The sequence below is a fragment of the Lynx canadensis genome, chromosome B1 (genome assembly GCF_007474595.2).
Source record: "Lynx canadensis isolate LIC74 chromosome B1, mLynCan4.pri.v2, whole genome shotgun sequence".
Taxonomy (NCBI): Eukaryota; Metazoa; Chordata; class Mammalia; order Carnivora; family Felidae; genus Lynx; species Lynx canadensis.
In genome coordinates, this window is record NC_044306.2 from 200,329,199 (window position 1) to 200,347,725 (window position 18,527).

Genomic DNA, 18,527 nt, shown 5'->3' on the forward strand with positions numbered 1-18,527 from the left:
GCACAGAGCCCGACGTGGAGCTTGAACCCACGATCTGCGAGATCATGACCTGAGCCGAAGTCGGATGCTTAACCAACCGAGCCACCCAGGCGCCCCTAAAAAATTATTTTTTAACGTTTATTCATTTCTGAGAGACAGAGTGCGGGCGGGGGAGGAGCAGAGAGAGAGGGAGACACAGAATCCGAAGCAGGCTCCTGGCTCTGAGCCATCAGCACAGAGCCCGATGCAGGGCCTGAACTCACTGACCGTGAAATAATGACCTGAGCCAAAGTCAGATGCCCAACCGACTGAGCCACCCAGGAGCCCCAATTTTGTTTTTGTCCAGTAAGTAACCAATCCCTCCAGTACTGCTAACAGAATAGCTATTCTTGTCTCTACTGGAGGCCAGCCAGTGTGTGTTAACCTGCAAGGCTGTGTCCCTCCCTCCAACCCATCCTGAATTCCTTGCGGACATTCTTGTGACTCAGTTTTTAGTAGAATGCACATCACTAGGGGTTATGTCTTTGTTCACTGTGGGCATCTTGTCATGAGCAACGTCTATTTGTGGGAGGAGTGAATACACAGTGTATTGTTATATCTGCCAGGAGAAGGCTTTGTTTCTTCAAAACTTATCTCATGGGACCTTTTACCCTATTCTCACCTATTTATTCTCCTAAGAATGACTCTGTCAGTTTTGGGGAACAACCTCCATTATGATGATGTTACGTGTGAACGTGAATTTGAGAAGAGTGTCCTGCTACCTTTACTGTATTATTGTCCCATTAACAACTCTACAAGGCAGGTAGCATTGTGCCCATTTCGCAGATGACTGTGGGAGATGCTGAGAAGTGAAGGGCTGCCTCTTCCTGGAAGCTGTGCCTACTCCCCTGTCATTGTTCATGTACTCCCATGGACTTGTCCCTTTCAAGACTCATCTGTTCATGGTCAGTAGCTATTTACTGAGCACTTACTATATGCCAGGCACCGTGCTAGGCTCCAGAGATACTGTAGCGAACGAAACAGGCAAACACCCCAGCCCTTGGGGAGTTGACATTCCAAAATGGGGGTATGGGCAACGAACAGGTGACACAAGAACAGATATTTCAGGTCTTGAGAATTACTAGGGAGGAGGTGACCATGTGATGAGGTAGGGACACCCGGGGGGGAGGTCACCCAGGTGGAGTGTCAGGGAAGATCTTTTACTTCTCCAGGGGGGGAGACACCTGAGGAGGGGAGAGAGCTGGTGTTGGGGTGAAGCAGGACCAAGCATTGCAGCAGGAGGAACAGCAGGACAGTGCCTGGGGTGGGTGGGAGGCTGACGTGCTTCTAGGGAAGGGAGAGCGCACAGGGGAGGCCGGGAGGCAGGTGAGGCCCAGGGTGGGGGTGGGGATGTGTTACCTCTGGGATGCCAGTGAGCAGCCTAAACAGGACTTGGGGTGGGAGCGCTCGGGATGGCGGGCAAAGGAGAGAAGAAAGCACTTCTTTGGCTCTCGGGCCTGCGAACCATCTCAGACCCCGGAGCCGACAGGTGAGCTCGCAGCAAGGCTCTCTTTCCGAGGGCTGCGGTGATCTCACGTCCTGTCTAAAATACCCCTACTGGGGTGCCTGCGTGGCTCAGTTAAGTGTCTGGCTCTTGATTTCTGCTCAGGTCACCGTCTCGCGGTTCGTGGGTTCGAGCCCTGTGTCGGGCTCTGCACTGACAGCGTGGAGGCTGCTCTCTGTCTGTCTCTGCCCCTCCCGCACTCCCTGTCTCTCACACACAAAATAAATAAACATACTTTAAAACACCCCCTACTGGGGCACCTGGATGGCTCAGTCTGTTGACGGTCTGACTCTTGATTTCGGCTCAGGTCATGATCCCGGGGTCGTGGGATCCAGCCTCGCATTGAGTTCCATGCTGAGTGTGGAGCCTGCTAGAGATGCTCTCTCTCTCCCTCTGCCCTCGTCCCCTGCTCTCTCTTTCTCTCTAAAATAAATAAAATAAAGTAAAATAACATAAAATAACATAAAATAAAATAAAGTAACATAAAATAACATAAAGTAAAATAAAATAACATAACATAAAATAACATAAAATGAAATAACATAACATAACATAAAATAAAATAACATAACATAAAATAACATAAAATAAAATAAAATAAAATAAAGTAACACAAAATAGCGTAACATAAAATAACTCCTACTGAATGCCCTGTGAGCCCGAATCGGCCCCTGGGAACCCCTGGTAAACAAGGAGATATGGGCCCTTTGGAGTAATGCTTTTCCAACCTCTGCTGAGGCCTGATGCATTGTTGTCCTGAAGAAATGTCCAGTGAGCTAGTGCGTTAACCACCCTCCTCGTTCGTCTCCACTCACACCCTGGTCCTGCCGTTCTGGGGCCTCGTCCTGCTGGTTCATGCCACTGGGTTCTTGCTTTTCTGGGAGCTTTTCCTGGGATCTTTCCTTCTCCTTCCCCCCTGCAGAACGCTTGTAATCCCTCAGACCCACACTCGGGGTCTTGTGCTTTTGAAAACTTGGCAGACCATCCCTGCAGCCCAGAGCACGTCCCTCCCTAGGGCCTGGTCCTCACCCTGCTACTGCACCTCCGTCAGTGTCTGCGGGACCTGGCCGTGTCCCCTGCTGGGCTGCGAGCTCCTCGTGAGCCGAGTGTGTCCCCTCCGAAGTCTCTGCTCCCAGCAGGGCCAGCGCACCATAGACACAGAGGTGGTCCTAGAAGTGGACGCACAGTGGGCCAGAGTCTCGTGACGGGAGTGCCCCTGTCCCTGGTTCCCACGTGTGGACAGGCTGCTTGCTTGCTTCTCCCTTTCCTGGGCTGCTGGCTGACCACCCACTCCATCTGGTTTTTTGTTTTGTTTCAATGGATGGAGGTGCCTCAAAAAATAAAAAATAGAGCCACCCTGTGACCCATCACTTGCACTACTAGGAAGTTATTCAGAGGATGCAAACATGCTGATTCGAAGGGGCACCTGCACCCCGATGTTCATAGCAGCACTCTCAACAATAGCCAAATTATGGAAAGAGCCCAAATGCCCACCGACTGACGAATGGATAAAGAAGATGTGGTGTATATATACAATGGAATACTACTCAGTGATCAACAAGAATGAGATCTTGCCATTTACAATAATGTGGGTGGAACTGGAGGGTGTTATGCTAAGCGAAATTAGAGAAAGATAAAAATCATACGGCTTCACTCATACGAGGAATTTGAGAAACGAAACAGATGAACAGAGGGGAAGGGACGGAAGGGTAAGATAAAAACAGAAGGAGACAAACCACAAGAGACTCTTAGATACAGAGAACAAACTGAGGGTTGCTGGAGCGGAAGTGGGTGGGGGAATAGTCTAGATGGGTGATGGGCATTAAGGAGGGCACTTGGCAGGATGAGCCCTGGGTGTCGTATGTAAGAGATGAATCCCTGGGTTCTGTTCCTGAAGCCAAGACTATACTGTATGTTAACTAACTTGAATTTAAATTAAAAAAAAAAAGTTCAGGTTCACAGCAAAATTGAAGGGAAGGTGCAGAGGCTTCTCACATGCCCCCTGCCCCCACACATGCGGAGCGTCCCCATCATCAGCATCCCCACCAGGGTGGTACCTTTGTTGCGGTTGATGAGCCTATATGACACGTCGTCACTCCGAGTCTGTAGGTTATGTGAGGTTTCCCTCTTGCTGTCGGGCATCCAATGGGTGTGGACAAATGTGTGACGGGTGTCTGCCCTCATGGCATCCTGGGGGGAATCTTTGCTTCCCTGGAAATCCTCTGTGCCCACTGCATCTGCCGGCGAAGCTCGCTTTAATTTAGCAGGGCTGTGACAGCTGCCGGGACCCCGTGACCTGGATTACCATCATGTGGCAGGTTGGTCTCTCTCAGTTCATAACTAAATTGGGATCTTTCCCAAAGCCCTTACCGCAGCCCCGGGTGACCGGCTCCCCCACTCCCTCTTCTCCCCAGGCTGCGCTCCGCCCAGCCTTGCCTGCCTGCTGTGCCCGGGGACCGTCACGCACATTTCCACCCAGGGCCTTTGCGCTTGCTTTTCCCTCCACCGGCGGTAACCGTCCCCTGGGTATCCTCGGGGCCAAAACTCAAATGCTTACAGGGTCAGGCAGGAGGTAGAGATGCGTGAATGGAGCTGGCTCGGACAGTGGTGAATCAGAGAGGAGACTGTTGTTCTCTTGCCAAAGGGCATCACAGGGCCGTTTTTAATAGATCTTCAGATATTTGAAACGATGTTGGAAATCAGCATTTTTGGGTGAAGGCATACGGCCACCCGTTTAGCTTTTCAGGGAGGCAGGAAAGGGGACGGTTTCTTGCTGTCCCTGCCTGATGCGTGCGATACTGAAACGCATATATTTTTATGGGATGGTGATTGGGGGTCACCTGCCATTAGAGATTGTTTGAAAGAGTAATTAGCCATCTTGAAAATTCACATTTGCCTCTGAATAAACTGCTTCGTGAATATAGCGTGTTGAAAGAAAAACGTGACATTCCTTAGAAATAATCGGTTTGATGGGAATGAGAAAAGAGCCCACTGGCTTGAAAGGTAGATCAACCAGATTTACCCAGGGTGCTAGTCACGGTCAGTAACTAATGGGCGCTAATACAGCTCTGGCTTCATCACCCCTGTGACGTTCGGTCATGATTTAATGAGAGTCGTGTCTCATAAAAGCGAAAAATGGGAAAAAACCTCGCAAGCAGAATTCTAACGGCGATAATACCTACTATTGGTTGCCTTTACTTCAGGGCCAGCACTATTCTAAATATTTTACCTGTATGGATTCGTTGTATTTTAGTATATCCATTTTATAAGTAAAGAGACTGAGGCACAGAGAGGTTAAGTGACTTCCCCAAGGCCGCCCAGCTTGTGAGTGGTGGAGTCAGAGTTCATATCCAGGCAGCCTGGTCCTTATGTTTATACCCCAAACAACTTTCTTCTTCTGCCTTTTAGTAAGATTACAGTGAGGCTGGAAATCCAACAATAAAATAGTTGGCATATACCGAACCCCTGTGTGGCTGGCTTTGTGTATCAGAAAAGAATGCTTCTGGCTTCCATTAGTAGCAAACTTGATTCACAGGCACTTGAACAAATAACAATGTATTTTTTTTAACATAATAAGTCGAGAGGTAGGCGGTTGCTGGTATGGCCTCAGGGACTTTACAACAGGAATGGCTTCTCTGCCCCTGTCTTGGCCTTTTGCTTGTGTTCGTTGTCTCATAACCACAAGGTGGCTGCTGCAGCTCCAGACCTCACATCCATATTCATGGCAGGAAGAGGCAGGAGGGCTGAAGGGCCACTCCACTTGTAACGGTCCCTTTTCATCAGGAAAAAATGCTTTCCCAGAAATACAGCGGAGGATTCTCTGCTGAGATTTTGTTCACCAGGCCTGTGTCACAAGGTCATTGCCAGTTGCGCGAATGTCTGGGAAAGTGGGGTGCACCATTGTCCAGATAAATGTGGTGGCCCCTGGACCATCCGTATCACCTGGGAACTTGTTAGAAATTCAGATGCTCTGGCCTCTCCCCAGAAGCTCAGGAGTGGGGGCATGATCTTTCTTGAGAAGCCTCCCCGTGATTCTGATGAACACCACTGGACTAGGCCAGTTGTGACTCATTGCCTGGGGCTGTCCACACTGATCCCTCAACAGACCTGAGGTTTCCTTATGAAGGAAGAAGAGAGAGTTGAGCTGAGCCGGGCAAACAACCAATTCTCTGTCTCTTTTTTTTTAATGTTTATTTATTTATTTTTGAGAGAGAAACAGAGCACAAGTGGGGAAAGGGGGGAGAGAGAGGGAGACACAGAATCCGAAGCAGGCTCCGGGGCGCTGGACAGCTCAGAGCCCGACTCGGGGCTCGAACCCTTGAACGGCGAATTCATGACCTGAGCCGAAGTCGGATGCTCAACCGACTGAGCCACCGAGGCGCCCCAACCAGCTGTTTCATGGCCCGTGTGTCATTTCATTGTCCACGTGACGTCTTGCAGGCAAATGCCACTGTTCTCTTGTTTGGCTGAGGTCGCGTGCACACCTTGCCTTTGCCTTTGCCCAGCACTGTGCCCCTTGTTTCTACCTTAACCCCACACGTGTCACAGTGTCACCCTGGGCCACTCGGTGTCTTGTGGTCTGAACAGACACTCCTTTTTTAAGAGCGTATCTTACCGTCTCCGAGCTGGCTCTAGCCATGCTGTGACTTCTTCGGCGGAGGGTGCAGTTTAATGATCTAGAAACCTGACAGGTGACCCATCTATGCTGGTTTTCCTAGGGATGTGGGACTTTGAGTGCTAAAATCAGGGGGGGGGGGGTCCCAGGCAAACCAGGACAAGATCTGAACTCGCTCGTCAACCCCTCCCATCCCCCGGCCAAGTTCTCCTGCTCTGGGCCAACAACCCTACGTGACAACGCAATTCTAGGCCCGTCTTTGGCTTGACACGGTCCCTGAAGCCATTTCAGACTGCTCAGCAGCCACTGCAAAGCCCTCCCTTCTTCAGAGTGTGTTCACGTAGGCACCATTTATGTAAGCACCAGTATACCAGGCCTCAGGGAGATGCCAGATAAATGAAGAACACAGGCCATATGCTCCAAGCCATTTAAATCCAATCTAGTCCAATAAGCAAATAAACATTAAACGAGTACCTGTTTGGCTCATGTTATTATGTCGGAAGCCCCCACAGAGCACCTGTTTTTGTAGGGGATCCGGATGAGTGAGGTTATTTACAGCACGATTAACACTGATTATTGAAATGATAACGGGTTTTGGCATTTGCCAGTTGGCTCAGTAATGAACACCCCTCTCCAGTTAGGAGACGCGACAGAAGGAGAGGCCGGCGGAGAATCAAGTCTTACCTGGGGTTGAGGATTGGGGCCCAGGAGGGCAGCCGCCAGGGCTCCCTGATGCCAAAGCCCAGAGTTAGCCAGACTCCCCCCCCCACCCTTGAGGGGCAGTTCTGGACGCCGCTGGCCCTTGCACATGGGGGCTGGCCCTAAGAAGCTTCTGGCAAGAAGGAGCAGAGGAAAAGCTTGCTCCCTGAAGACAGTTTCCAAAGAGAGAGCAGGATAAGCGGAAATACACAGGGGCTGCTCCTTGTCTAGCACAGCACTGGGCTCACACCACCTTTGATGGGCTAGCAGGCGGGGGGTGTGCAGGGAACGGCCTTCCTAGGAGGGCTTGGCTCTTTGGTCTTGTCTCCTAACCGGAGCAGGGTGTTCATTACTGAGCCAACCGGCAAATGCCTAAACTTCTTATTATTTTCATAATTGGGGTTATCACGCTGTAAATAATCTCACGCATCCGTACCCCCTACAAAAAATGTGTGTTCCGTGGGGGTTTCCGACAGAAGACATGAGACACGTCGGTACTGGTTTAATGTTTCTTTGCTTATTGGACTAGGCTGGATGGGAGGGAGGACCTCCCTTTGTCCCCCAGCACAAACAGCGAGGACTTCTTGAGACGTTGCACTGTGCTGGGCACGATTCTCTGCTTTTGTGGGAGGTGGGCACTGTCGCACCCACTTAACAGGTGGGGTAAGTGAGGCACACGGAGGCCGTGTGACTCACCGAGGGCTGTGGCAGAGCCGGGTTCTGGACCTAAGCGGTCTGACTCGGGCTGGCTTCTCCTGATGCCTGGACAGACCGGTCTTGCGGGAGGTCCAGAGAGAAAGGGCTGCATTGGAAGAGGGAGAGGCTTCCTGAGAGAGCAGGTGAGCCACGTGCAGGCAGGAGTTACCCCCCAAACGAGGGGTGTTATCCTGACGTCGCAGGGAGCGCTCGGGGAAGCAGGGACGTTTCCTGCCAAGTGGGGGGCGGCTGGCAAACCCTGGCGGCGATGCCTGCCCCGTGGGGCCTCGGGGCTCACGAGAGGATGCGCCCATCTCCCAGCTCGCTGCTGGGCACCTGGCAAACGCAGTCCAGGCACCTTGTTTTCTCTTCTTTGACTTTTGGTGAGGGGGCAGGAGGTCAGAGCGTAGGCTTTCCTTTCCTGACAAGCTATACACGAAGGAAGCCAATCCAGGTCCAAGAAGCAAGGTTTTGCCAAGTTAACCATTGACTCTGCCTCTCTGTTCCAAGCACGCTGGGCGCCGGAGGGCACGCTGGATTCTGACTGGGGCTCTGTAGGGACACAGTTCAACCTAATTGTCCTCCTTGGTGTCCTTTTCATACGCAGGGAACCGTGTTCATTCACTTCCCCGCATCCTCGCCCCCGCAGGGGAGTGAACGAATCAATTCACTTCATCTTTTGTAAATGACGTGTCTCTCCTGAGTTACTGGAAACTGGCTGTAATTCAGCCTCATTAAAAACTGTTTACCGAACATTCCTGATGCACGAGCAGTCGTGGCTGGCACTGTGCAAGTGGACATCTGCTTTCAGTCAGCCCTTGAGTTGATGAGTATTTGCTGGCTACTGACTGTGTGCTCGCACCGTGCTAGGTGCCGGGGACGCGGTGGGAGACGCAAACACGGCTTTTGACCTCAGGGGGCTTGGCGTCTAGTGGGGAAGAAGTGATCTTAATCAAATCCATGTAAAGTAATACAGAACCAGGTGTTTTGGAGGAAAACCCCACTGGGAGAGTGGGCCAGGGGAGCCGAAAATGTGGCGGGTGAGCTCGGTTTGCTCTGGACGGAGAAGGGTGAAGAGAGGGCAGAGTTAACAAGCGTGCAGTCAGGAGAAGAGCGTTAAAAGCCCAGGGGATGACTGTCGTAGGCACAGAAAAGAAGCTTGTGTGTCTGGAGCTTGGAGGGTATGGGGAATGTGGGCGGTGAAACAGAAGAGGCAAGTGTCTGGATGGTGTAGGAATTTGCTCTTTTCCTGGAGAGCAGTGATGGGGCATATTGGAGGGGAGTAGAGGATGGGCGAGACCCCCTCCCTGCAGCAAAAACATATCCTGGGACGGGAGGGTCAAGAGTGTAGGAGGACTGGACCACAGGTGGGCAGATGGGAGAGAGAGCCAAGAGGTACAGCGGACCTAACCCGATGAAGGACTAATGGGGGGTTGAGAGAGAGGGGCAGGGGGTGTAGGATGAGTTCCAGGCTTTGAGCGCGTGAGGTCGGGTGCATGTTGAAGCACTCCTCCCATGCTCCATTTTGGACCTGTTGGGTTCAAAGTGGCTTTGAAGCTTCAAGACTTGCTGTGGGGTACGTATCCATCAGTACGTAGAGCGTGGAGGCCAGAGAAAGGGTTCCTTGGAGAGTCCCTGGCAATTAGAGGGTGACTGAAGCCTTTGGAACCGGTGAGAAGAGGAAGGTGGTAGATGGAGGCTTGACAGACTTTAGTATTTCGTGGCTGGGACGGTGAAGCGGAGTGTGTGTGAAGCATGAGCTGAAGCATGAACTGGGAAACCGAGAGGGTGCATTTCCGTAGGAGCCGAGCAGGTGCTTTGAGAAGGACAGAGTGGCCAAGTAAAAGGTGTCCGTGGCCATGTGTTGTTGGCCTGCTGTGCTGTAGGGATAGGGTGGAAACCAGACCAGAGTAAGGCAGTAGGGGTAGCAAGAACGGGGAGACCCCCCGAAAACTAAGGCGGGTGCTGCCGTGGCAAATATAAGCCAGATGAAACCAGAAGCCATTTGGAATAAATGGGTGGGAATGTAGGGCGGACTTTCGAGAACCAATGGCAAGGTGTGGCCAACCTGATCTGTTTCTTTCTTTCCCTCATTTTCTTTTGCAGTCAACTTTGACCATTTTCAGATCCTGCGGGCCATCGGTAAAGGGAGTTTTGGAAAGGTAAGAATGATGGATTTTTAAAAACTTCATTAACAAAATGTAAAAGTCCCGACCACTAGGCGCGTGCGCACGCGCGGGTCCGTGTGTCTGTTTCTGTGTTGGTTGCTGGGCCCTGGGAATTTCCTGCTTGACGGGAAGACGCGGGCTTGCCAAGTTTGAAATGCGAAAGGAAGTCTGAAGAGTTTCCTTTGGATCTGCTGTAATTGCATTTTGAAAATTAAATTACCCCGGCAGTCCCGGTTTAGGTGGATTACAATGGTAATTATTTCAAGATTGCTAATGCTGTTTCTTCCTTGAGGATCCAAATGAGGAAAACGGAAAAACAAAAGCCACGAATTTAGGAGATGGCCAACATCAATGCTTTCCTGCAATGTAGACATTCTGTAAGGAAATTTTCTTGTGGAAGGAATACTGGACATGAGATCTACCCTCCTAACAAATTTTAAAATGTGCAGTATATCATTGTTGACTGTGGATACGATGCTGCACAGCAGATCTCTAGAGCTTATCAATGTTGGGCAACTGAAGCTTTATGCCCCTTGATGAGTACCTACCTCCCCACTTCCTCCGCCCCTCAGTCCCTGGCGACCACCATTCCCCCTCTTCCATTCTATGACTTTGACTTTTTAGATACCTCGTGTCTACGGAATCGTGCAGTATTTGTCCTTTTTTGTGACTGGCTTCTTCCACTTAGCATGATGTCCTCAAGATTCATCCGTGTTATTGCAAATTGCAGTGTTTCTTTCTCTTTTAAAGGCTAAATGATATTTTATTGTACCTATAAACCACATTTTTTTTTAATTCATCCATCTGTTGATGGACGTTTACATCATTCCCCCATCTTGGCTATTGTGATCCGTGCTGCAGTGAACACGGGAGTGCAGATATCTCTTTGAGATCCTGATTTCAATTACTGTGGATAAGTATCTAGAAGTGAGATTGCGCAATCATATGGAAGTTCTAGTTTTCATTTTTTGAGGAACCTCCATGCTGTTTTCCACTGTAGCTATTACATTGCCACCATCAGTGTGCAAGGGCTCTGATTTCATCACATCCTTGCCAATATATATATATATTTTTTTTGCTAGTGGCCTTCCTGACCACTTGTAGTTATGATTTGCATTTCCCTGATGATTAGTTCTATTCAGCCACCTATTAACCTACCTATTAGCCACTTGAACATCTTCTTTGGAGAAATGTCTATTCAAGTCTTAAAATCAGGTTCCTAGTTGTGGGTTTTTTTTAAACTATAGAATTATAGGAGCTCCTTACATATTTTGGAGTTGAGCCCCTTATCAGATATATGGTCTCCTAATATTTTCTCCCATTCTGTAGGTTGTCTTGGCACTCTTGACTATTTCCTTTGCTGTGCAGAAGCTTTTTAGTTTGATCCACTCGTTTATTTTTGTTACCTGTGCTTTTGATGTCATATCCATGAAATCATTGCTAAGACAGTATCACGAGGCTTTTTTTTTCAGTGTTTTCTTCTGGGAGGTTTATAGTTTCAAGTCTTAACATTTCAATCCATAGCCAGCTTTTACTTGATTTTTGTATATGGTGTGAGGTAAAGCTCAATTTCGTTCATCTTTGTGTGAATATCCAGTTTTCCAGCACCGTTTGTTGAAGAGACTACCTTGCCCCATTGTGTATTCATGGTACCCTTGTCAAAGATCAGTTGACCACGTATGCATGACTTTATTTTTGGGCTCTTTATTCTGTCCATTGGTCTCCGTGTCTGTCTTTATGCCAACGCCATGCTGTTGTGATTAATATAACTTTGTAATATAATTTGAAATCCGTAAGCATGATGCGACCAGCTCCGTTCTTGCCCAAGGTGGATCTGGCTGTTTGTGATCTTTTGTGGTTCCGTGTGAATTATAATTGTTTTTTTTTTTCTCTTTCTGTAAAAAAAAGTCATTGGGAGTTCGATAGGGTTGTGTTGACTCTTTAAATTGCTTTGCTATTATGGATATTTTGATAATATTAAGCCTTCCAATCCGTGAAATGGACGCCTTTCCATTTGTTTGTGTCTTAATTTCTTTTGTCAGTGTTCTATAATTTTCTGTACACCAGTCTTTCATTGTATTGTTTGAATTTTTTTTTTTTTTTTTTTTTTTTTTTTAAATTTTTTTCAACGTTTATTTATTTATTTTGGGACAGAGAGAGACAGAGCATGAACGGGGTAGGGGCAGAGAGAGAGAGGGAGACACAGAATCGGAAACAGGCTCCAGGCTCCGAGCCATCAGCCCAGAGCCTGACGCGGGGCTCGAACTCACGGACCGCGAGATCATGACCTGGCTGAAGTCGGACGCCCAACCGACTGCGCCACCCAGGCGCCCCTTTGAATTCTCTTTGATGCTATTGGAAATGTGATTGTTTCCCTAATATCATTTTCAGATAATTCATTATTAGTATATGGAAACACAGTTGCTTTTTGTATGCTGGTTTTGTAGCCTGCAACTTTACTGAATGTATTCATTCCAATTTTTTTATGGCATCTTTAAGATGTTGTATACATTAGATTACGTCAACTGTAAACAGAGACACTTACTTCTTCTTTTCCAATTTGGATGCCTTTTCTTTTCTTTTCTTTTCTTTTCTTTTCTTTTCTTTTCTTTTCTTTTCTTTTCTTCTCCTTTCTCTTCTCTTCTCTCCTCTCCTCTCCTCTCCTCTCCTCTCCTCTCCTCTCCTCTCCTCTCCTCTCCTCTCCTCTCCTCTTCTCTCTTCTCTTCTCTTTCCTTTTCTCTAATTACCTTAGTTTGTTTTAGTTTTTCGACTAAGTGCTCTGTCTAGGACCTCCAGTACTGTGTTGAACGGAAGTGGCAAGAGTTGGTATCCTTGCCTTTTTTCCTGACCTTAGAGGAAAAGCTTTCAGTTTTTCACTATAATATTAATTGTGGGCTTTTCGTATATGTCCTTTGCTGTGTTGAGTTAATTCCCTTCCATTCCTGCTTTGTTGAGGATTTTAATCGGGAAAGTGTGTTCACTTTGGTCAAGTGCCTTTTCTGCCTCTATTCAGACAATCCTGTGACTTTTCTTTTTTTTTGTTGCCGTGGGATATCACATGAATTGATTTCCCTGTGCTGGGATTTCCCTGTGTTATGTCCCAGGGATAAATCCCGCTTGTTCGTGGTGTGCGATCTGCCTAAGGTGAGTGCCTTCGGATTTGATTTGCTGGTAGTTGATTGAGGATTTTTATATCCATGCTCATCAGATAGATTGGCTGGTGGTTTCTTTTCTTGTGTCTTTGCCTGGCTTTGTTATCGAGCTCATTACGGGCCCATAAAATGAGTGGTTGTGTTCCCTCCTCTTCCGTTTTTGGGAAGAGTTTGAGAGCACTGGAATTGGTTCTTCTTGAAATGTTTGGTAAGATTCAACGGCGAAGGCAACTGTCTTGGGCCTTTCTTTGTTGGGAGGTTTGACATTTGTTTGTGGAAAGTACATGTTTGTAATCCTCAACTGTTTCCAGTGACAGGCTGTTGGGACACAATGAAAAGAAGGCAAGGACTTTTAGAAAACAAGAAAGGTTCCCCAGGCCCAGCCCGTGTGTTCCCACTTACTCAGAAATTTCCTTTGGCAATATTTGCTTTGAGTACGTACCGAGTGCCAGGTATCCTTATACATTCCCAAGTAAATATTATTATTTCCATTATACAAGTGGAAAAATCTAGACGGAAATACCCAGACTTGGTAACTCCAGAAGACAAGGGAGTCCACCCATTGTCACACAGGCCAGCAGTGTCCCAGCTGGGATGTGAGCCAAAGCCTGTTTGATGACCAGGCACCTGCTATTTTAACAGCTTCACACTCTTGATTAGACCATTCGGAACTCAGAGTTAAACTGAGATATTGATCTAAGAAATTGGGTAGAATCAGCCTTTTCTCCCTTGTTCCCTCTCTTCCTCTCTTTTTCTCTGTCCCTCCCTTTCCTTCCTTCTTTCTTCCTTCTTCCTTCCTTCCTTCCTTCCTTCCTTCCTTCCTTCCTTCCTTCCTTCCTTCCCTCCCTCCCTCCCTCCTTCCTTCCTTCCTTCCTTCCTTCCTTCCCGCCCTCCCTCCCTCCCTCCTTCTTTCCTTCCTTCCTTCCTTCTTTCCTTCCTTCCTTCCTTCCTTCCTTCCCTCCATCCTTCCTTCCTTCCTTCCCTCCTTCCTTCCTTCCTTCCCTCCTTCCTTCCTTCCTTCCTCCTTCTTTCCTTCCTTCCTTCCTTCCCTCACTCCCTTCCTTCCTTCCTTCCTTCCTTCCTTCCTTCCTTCCTTCCTTTCTTCCCTCCCTCCCTCCCTCCCTCCCTCCCTTCTTTTCTTGGACTTTCTTTTGTTCTTTCATTAATTCAATGCATGAATATTTAAAAAAAAATTTTTTTAATGTTTATTTTTGAGAGACAGAGTGAGAGCAGGGGAGGGGCAGAGAGAGAGGGAGACAGAATCTGAAGCAGGCTCCAGGCTCTGGGCTGTCAGCACAGAGCCCGACATGCGGCTCAAACCCATGAAGTGTGAGATCATGACCTGAGCTAAAGTCAGATGCCCAACCGACTGAGCCACCCAGGCGCCTCTCAATGCATGAATATTAACTGAGTGCCTACCCAGTGCTGGGCACTGTATTTTGATCCAGTCCTGACCTAAACAGACCCGAGTGTTTTCCCTTGAGGAGTTCACATTTAGAAAGGAGAGGGATGGCAGACAGGTAAATATGGATATCTTTGGTAAGATAGTAGTAAGTACATTACAATATAGGGGGGGTGTAGTGTTCGGGGAGGTAGTGGCAGAGAGAGGTTGCTGATTTACGGAGCTGAGCTGTCATAGGGTGGCCCCTAACCACATGTGGGTACTTAAATTTAAATTAATTCACACTAAATGAAATGACAAAAACTCACTTCCTCACGCACACTCGCCACAGTTTGAGTGCCTAGTGGCCACATGGGGCTGGTGGTTACTGCGTTAGACAGCTCAGGTTATAGGTCATTTCCACCATCCTGGACAGCGCTCTCACAGAGGGTGGCAGGAAGTCCTCCGTGGTAAAATGATGTGTGATTACAATCCTGAAGGGAGTGAAGGAGTGAGACACACAGGTTCCAGGCAGAGGGAACAGCAAATGCAAACACTCTAGGAGTGTGGTCGGTAGTTTTGAGGAGCTTCAAGGTGGGGGGACTGCTTTAGCTGAGGTCTATGATGTCAGTAAGGACCGAATCACGTAGACCTAGTGAACTGTGGTGAAGGTGGAGAAGGGAAGGCCCTGGGGTTTGGACAACATGATCTGTTTGTAAAGTTTGTAGAAGGTCATTTTGGCCGCCATGCTGAGAGTACCCTTTGGCCACCATACCGAAAGTACCCTGTGCTGGGCCAAGGTACATTTACCATTGTTGACCATTTAGACAGGTCACTGAAGGCAAGGGAAACGAAAGCGAAAATGAGCGATCGGGGCCTCATCATGATAAAGAGCCTCTCTGCACGGTGAAGGAAACAATCAACAAAACGCAAAGGTAGCTGACGGGGTGAGAGAAGATATTCGCAGGTGACATTTCTTATAAAGGGTAGTATCCAGAGTCTACAAAGAACTTCTCAAACTCGACACCCAAAAAACAACCCAGTTAAGAAATGGGCAGAAGACACGAACAGACACTTTCCCAAGGAGGACATCCAGATGGCTAACAAACACATGAAAAGATGCTCGACATCACTCATCATCAGGGAAATGCAAATCAAAACCACCATGAGATCCCACCTCACCTGTCAGAATGGCTAACATTGAGTACTCAGGAAACGACAGATGTTGGTGAGGATGTGGAGAAAGGGGATCCCTCTGGCACTGTTGGTGGGAGAGGCAAACTGGTGCAGCCACTATGGAGAACAGTATGGAGGCTCCTTGATAAATGAAAAAGAGAACTACCCTATGATCTAGTAATTTCACTACTAAGTGTTTGCCCAGACGATACAAAAATACAGATTTGAAGGAGTACATGCACTCCGATGTTGTTAGCAGTCCTATCAGCAATAATCAAACTATAGAAAGAGCCCAAGTGTCCATCGACTGGTGAATGGATAGAGGTGTGGTATATGTATACAATGGAATATTACTCAGCCATCAAAAAGAATGAAATCTGGCCATTTGCAATGATGCGGATGGAGCTGGAATGAATTATGCTAAGCAAAATAAGTCCGTCAGAGAAAGACAAATACTGTATGATTTCCTTCATATGTGGAATTTAAGAAACAAAACAGATGAATGTATGGGAAGGGGGGGGAAGAGAAGAGAAGGAAATAAACCACAAGAGACTCTTAACAATAGAGAACAAACTGATGAAGGGAGGGGGTGGGGGATGGGCTGGATGGGGGATGGGCATTAAGGAGGGCACTTGTCATGAGCACTGAGTGTTATATGTAAGTGGTGAATCACATCACTGAATTCTTCTGAAACCAATGTTGTACCGTATATTAACTAACGTTTATTTATTTTTAACTAACTAAAATTTAATTTTAAAAATGCCAAAAATAAAAATTTGGTCATAATAAAAAAATAAATCATTGACCATTTACATTATCAAGTGAACTGGGTTGTTTGTTAATTTAACAGACACTCAAAAATAAAGATTATGTTTCAATATTAAAAAAAAAAAACATTTTTAACAGACATTCATTGGGCCACTGAGCAGGGCCATGTGCTGCATTATATTGTGTTCCTGACAACACTGGGGGTTTCCTGAGGACAGAAATCTTGTTGAAAAAGCAGGTATGAAAAACAGTAAATTATGACATGGTGTGGGATGGCTAATTTTATGTGTTCCATGGTTAAGCTGTGATAACCAGATATTTGCTCAAATACCAGACTAGATGTTGCTGTGAAGGTAATTTTTAAATCAGATTAGCCTTTAAATCAGTAGATTTAGAGTAAAGCAGATGACCCTCCATAATGTGGGTGGGCCACATCCAATCAGTTGAAGGTCTTAAGAGAAAGACTGAGGTTCCCCTAAAGAAGAAGGAATTCTGCCTCCATCCAGGTGGCAACTCCAGGTCCCTTGGCTTTCCAGCCTGCTCACCTGCCCTGCAGAATTCAGACTTACCAGCCACAATTGTGGAACCAAGTCCTTAAAATAAATCTGTCTGTCTCTCTGTTTTTCTGATCTCACCGGTTCCATTTCTCTGGAGAATCCTGATTACTACATGGTGCAGTAAGAAAGGCAGGAGTTGGGGCGCCTGGGTGGCGCAGTCGGTTAAGCGGCCGACTTCAGCCAGGTCACGATCTCGCGATCTTGCAGGATCTCGCGATCTCGCGGTCCGTGAGTTCGAGCCCCGCGTCAGGCTCTGGGCTGATGGCTCGGAGCCTGGAGCCTGTTTCTGATTCTGTGTCTCCCTCTCTCTCTGCCCCTCCCCCGTTCATGCTCTGTCTCTCTCTGTCCCAAAAAAAATAAATAAATGTTGAAAAAAAGAAAAAAAAAAAGAAAGGCAGGAGCAGGGGCAAGCAGTAGCCAAGGTGGGGAGAAGGAAGGTTTGGGAAGAACTTACTAGCAAGAGGCCAGAGCAAAACTAAAGCCATAGGAAACGGTTTCAGAGGCATTTACTCTGCTTGGGGCACTTTGAACCCCATCTGACCCTGTGAATGATTATTCGGACATAGTGCTCTAGATGTGACATGTGCCGCTTTAGAAATCCTGGTGAAACCCTCCGTTCCTGCTTTTATTCTGGGGCTCACCCCCCCGCCCCCCCCCCCCCCCCGGGCCCCCTTTCCATAACTTACACTTAAGGGCAGGCCTGCAGGAGGGAGATGACTGGTCCCCCAGGCCTGGACTGTAGGGTAGAGTGTGACTAAGGTTTGCGCTGTGTCATGGGGGGAGCCACGTGGTCCTTCAGAGTGACACACGGGTCACAGGCCAGTTCCCAGATGCACCCCTGGACTCCTCTTTGGCCCGTCCCCACGCCCCTGTCTCAGCCTGCTGTCTCTCTTCTGGTTTGCCTCCCTCCCTCTCTGTTTGAAACTATTTTTTCCCCTTCCCCTCCCCCATGGTCTTCTGTTAAGTTTCTCAAATTCCACGTATGAGTGAAAACATATGATGTCTGTCCTTTTCTGACTTATTTCACTCAGCATAATACCCTCCAGTTCCATCCACGTTGCTGCAAATGGAAGGATTTCATTCTTTCTCATTGCCAAGTAGTATTCCATTGTATATGTAAACCACATCTTCTTTATCCATTCATTAGTTGATGGACATTCGGGCTCTTTCCATAATTTGGCTCTTTGAATCACGGGAATCTACTCCCGAAGCCAAGAGCACACTGTATACACTGTATGTTAACTTGACGATAAATTATATTTTTAAAAAATAAATAAAGTACAGTTGCCTCTGTAAAAAAATCTTAAAAAAAAACAACAATAAAGTTGTCATGAGAAAAAAACTACAACAGTATATGGTGATGGATGGTAACTCGATTTATTGTGGTCATTTTGCACTATTTACAAATATGAAATCATTAAATTCTATGCCTGAGACTAATATGATGTTCTGTCAATTAAAAAAAAATTTTTAATGTTTATTTATTTTTGAGAGAGAGAGACAGAGCATGGGCAGGAGAGGGGCAGAGAGAGAGAGGGAGGCACAGAATCCGAAGCAGGCTCCAGTCTGCGAGCTGTCAGCACAGAGTCCAACGCAGGGCTTGAACCCACGACCTGAGCCAAAGTCGGACGCCCAACAGACTGAGCCACCCAGATGCCCCTGTTCAATCAATTTTTTTCAAAAGGCTGGGCTGGGCTCTGAGAGGGGTGTTCCAGGGCTGACTGATCCGTCTGTGTGCATAGGGAGCACCCCATCCTTGCACGACATCCTCGGGCAAACAAGGATCTCCCCTG

General features: G+C 47.6%; 1 protein-coding gene across 4 annotated transcripts in view; it reads left to right on the forward strand.

Annotated features, from left to right (window-relative positions):
- Positions 1-18,527, forward strand: part of STK32B (serine/threonine kinase 32B) — a 395,708-nt gene that overhangs the window by 81,877 nt on the left and 295,304 nt on the right. For all 4 annotated transcript variants that reach the window (XM_030314218.1, XM_030314220.1, XM_030314219.1 and 1 more), the window contains exon 2: positions 9,639-9,694. In XM_030314218.1, coding sequence (XP_030170078.1) covers positions 9,639-9,694 — 56 coding nt within the window. The remainder of the gene's footprint in view (positions 1-9,638; positions 9,695-18,527) is intronic.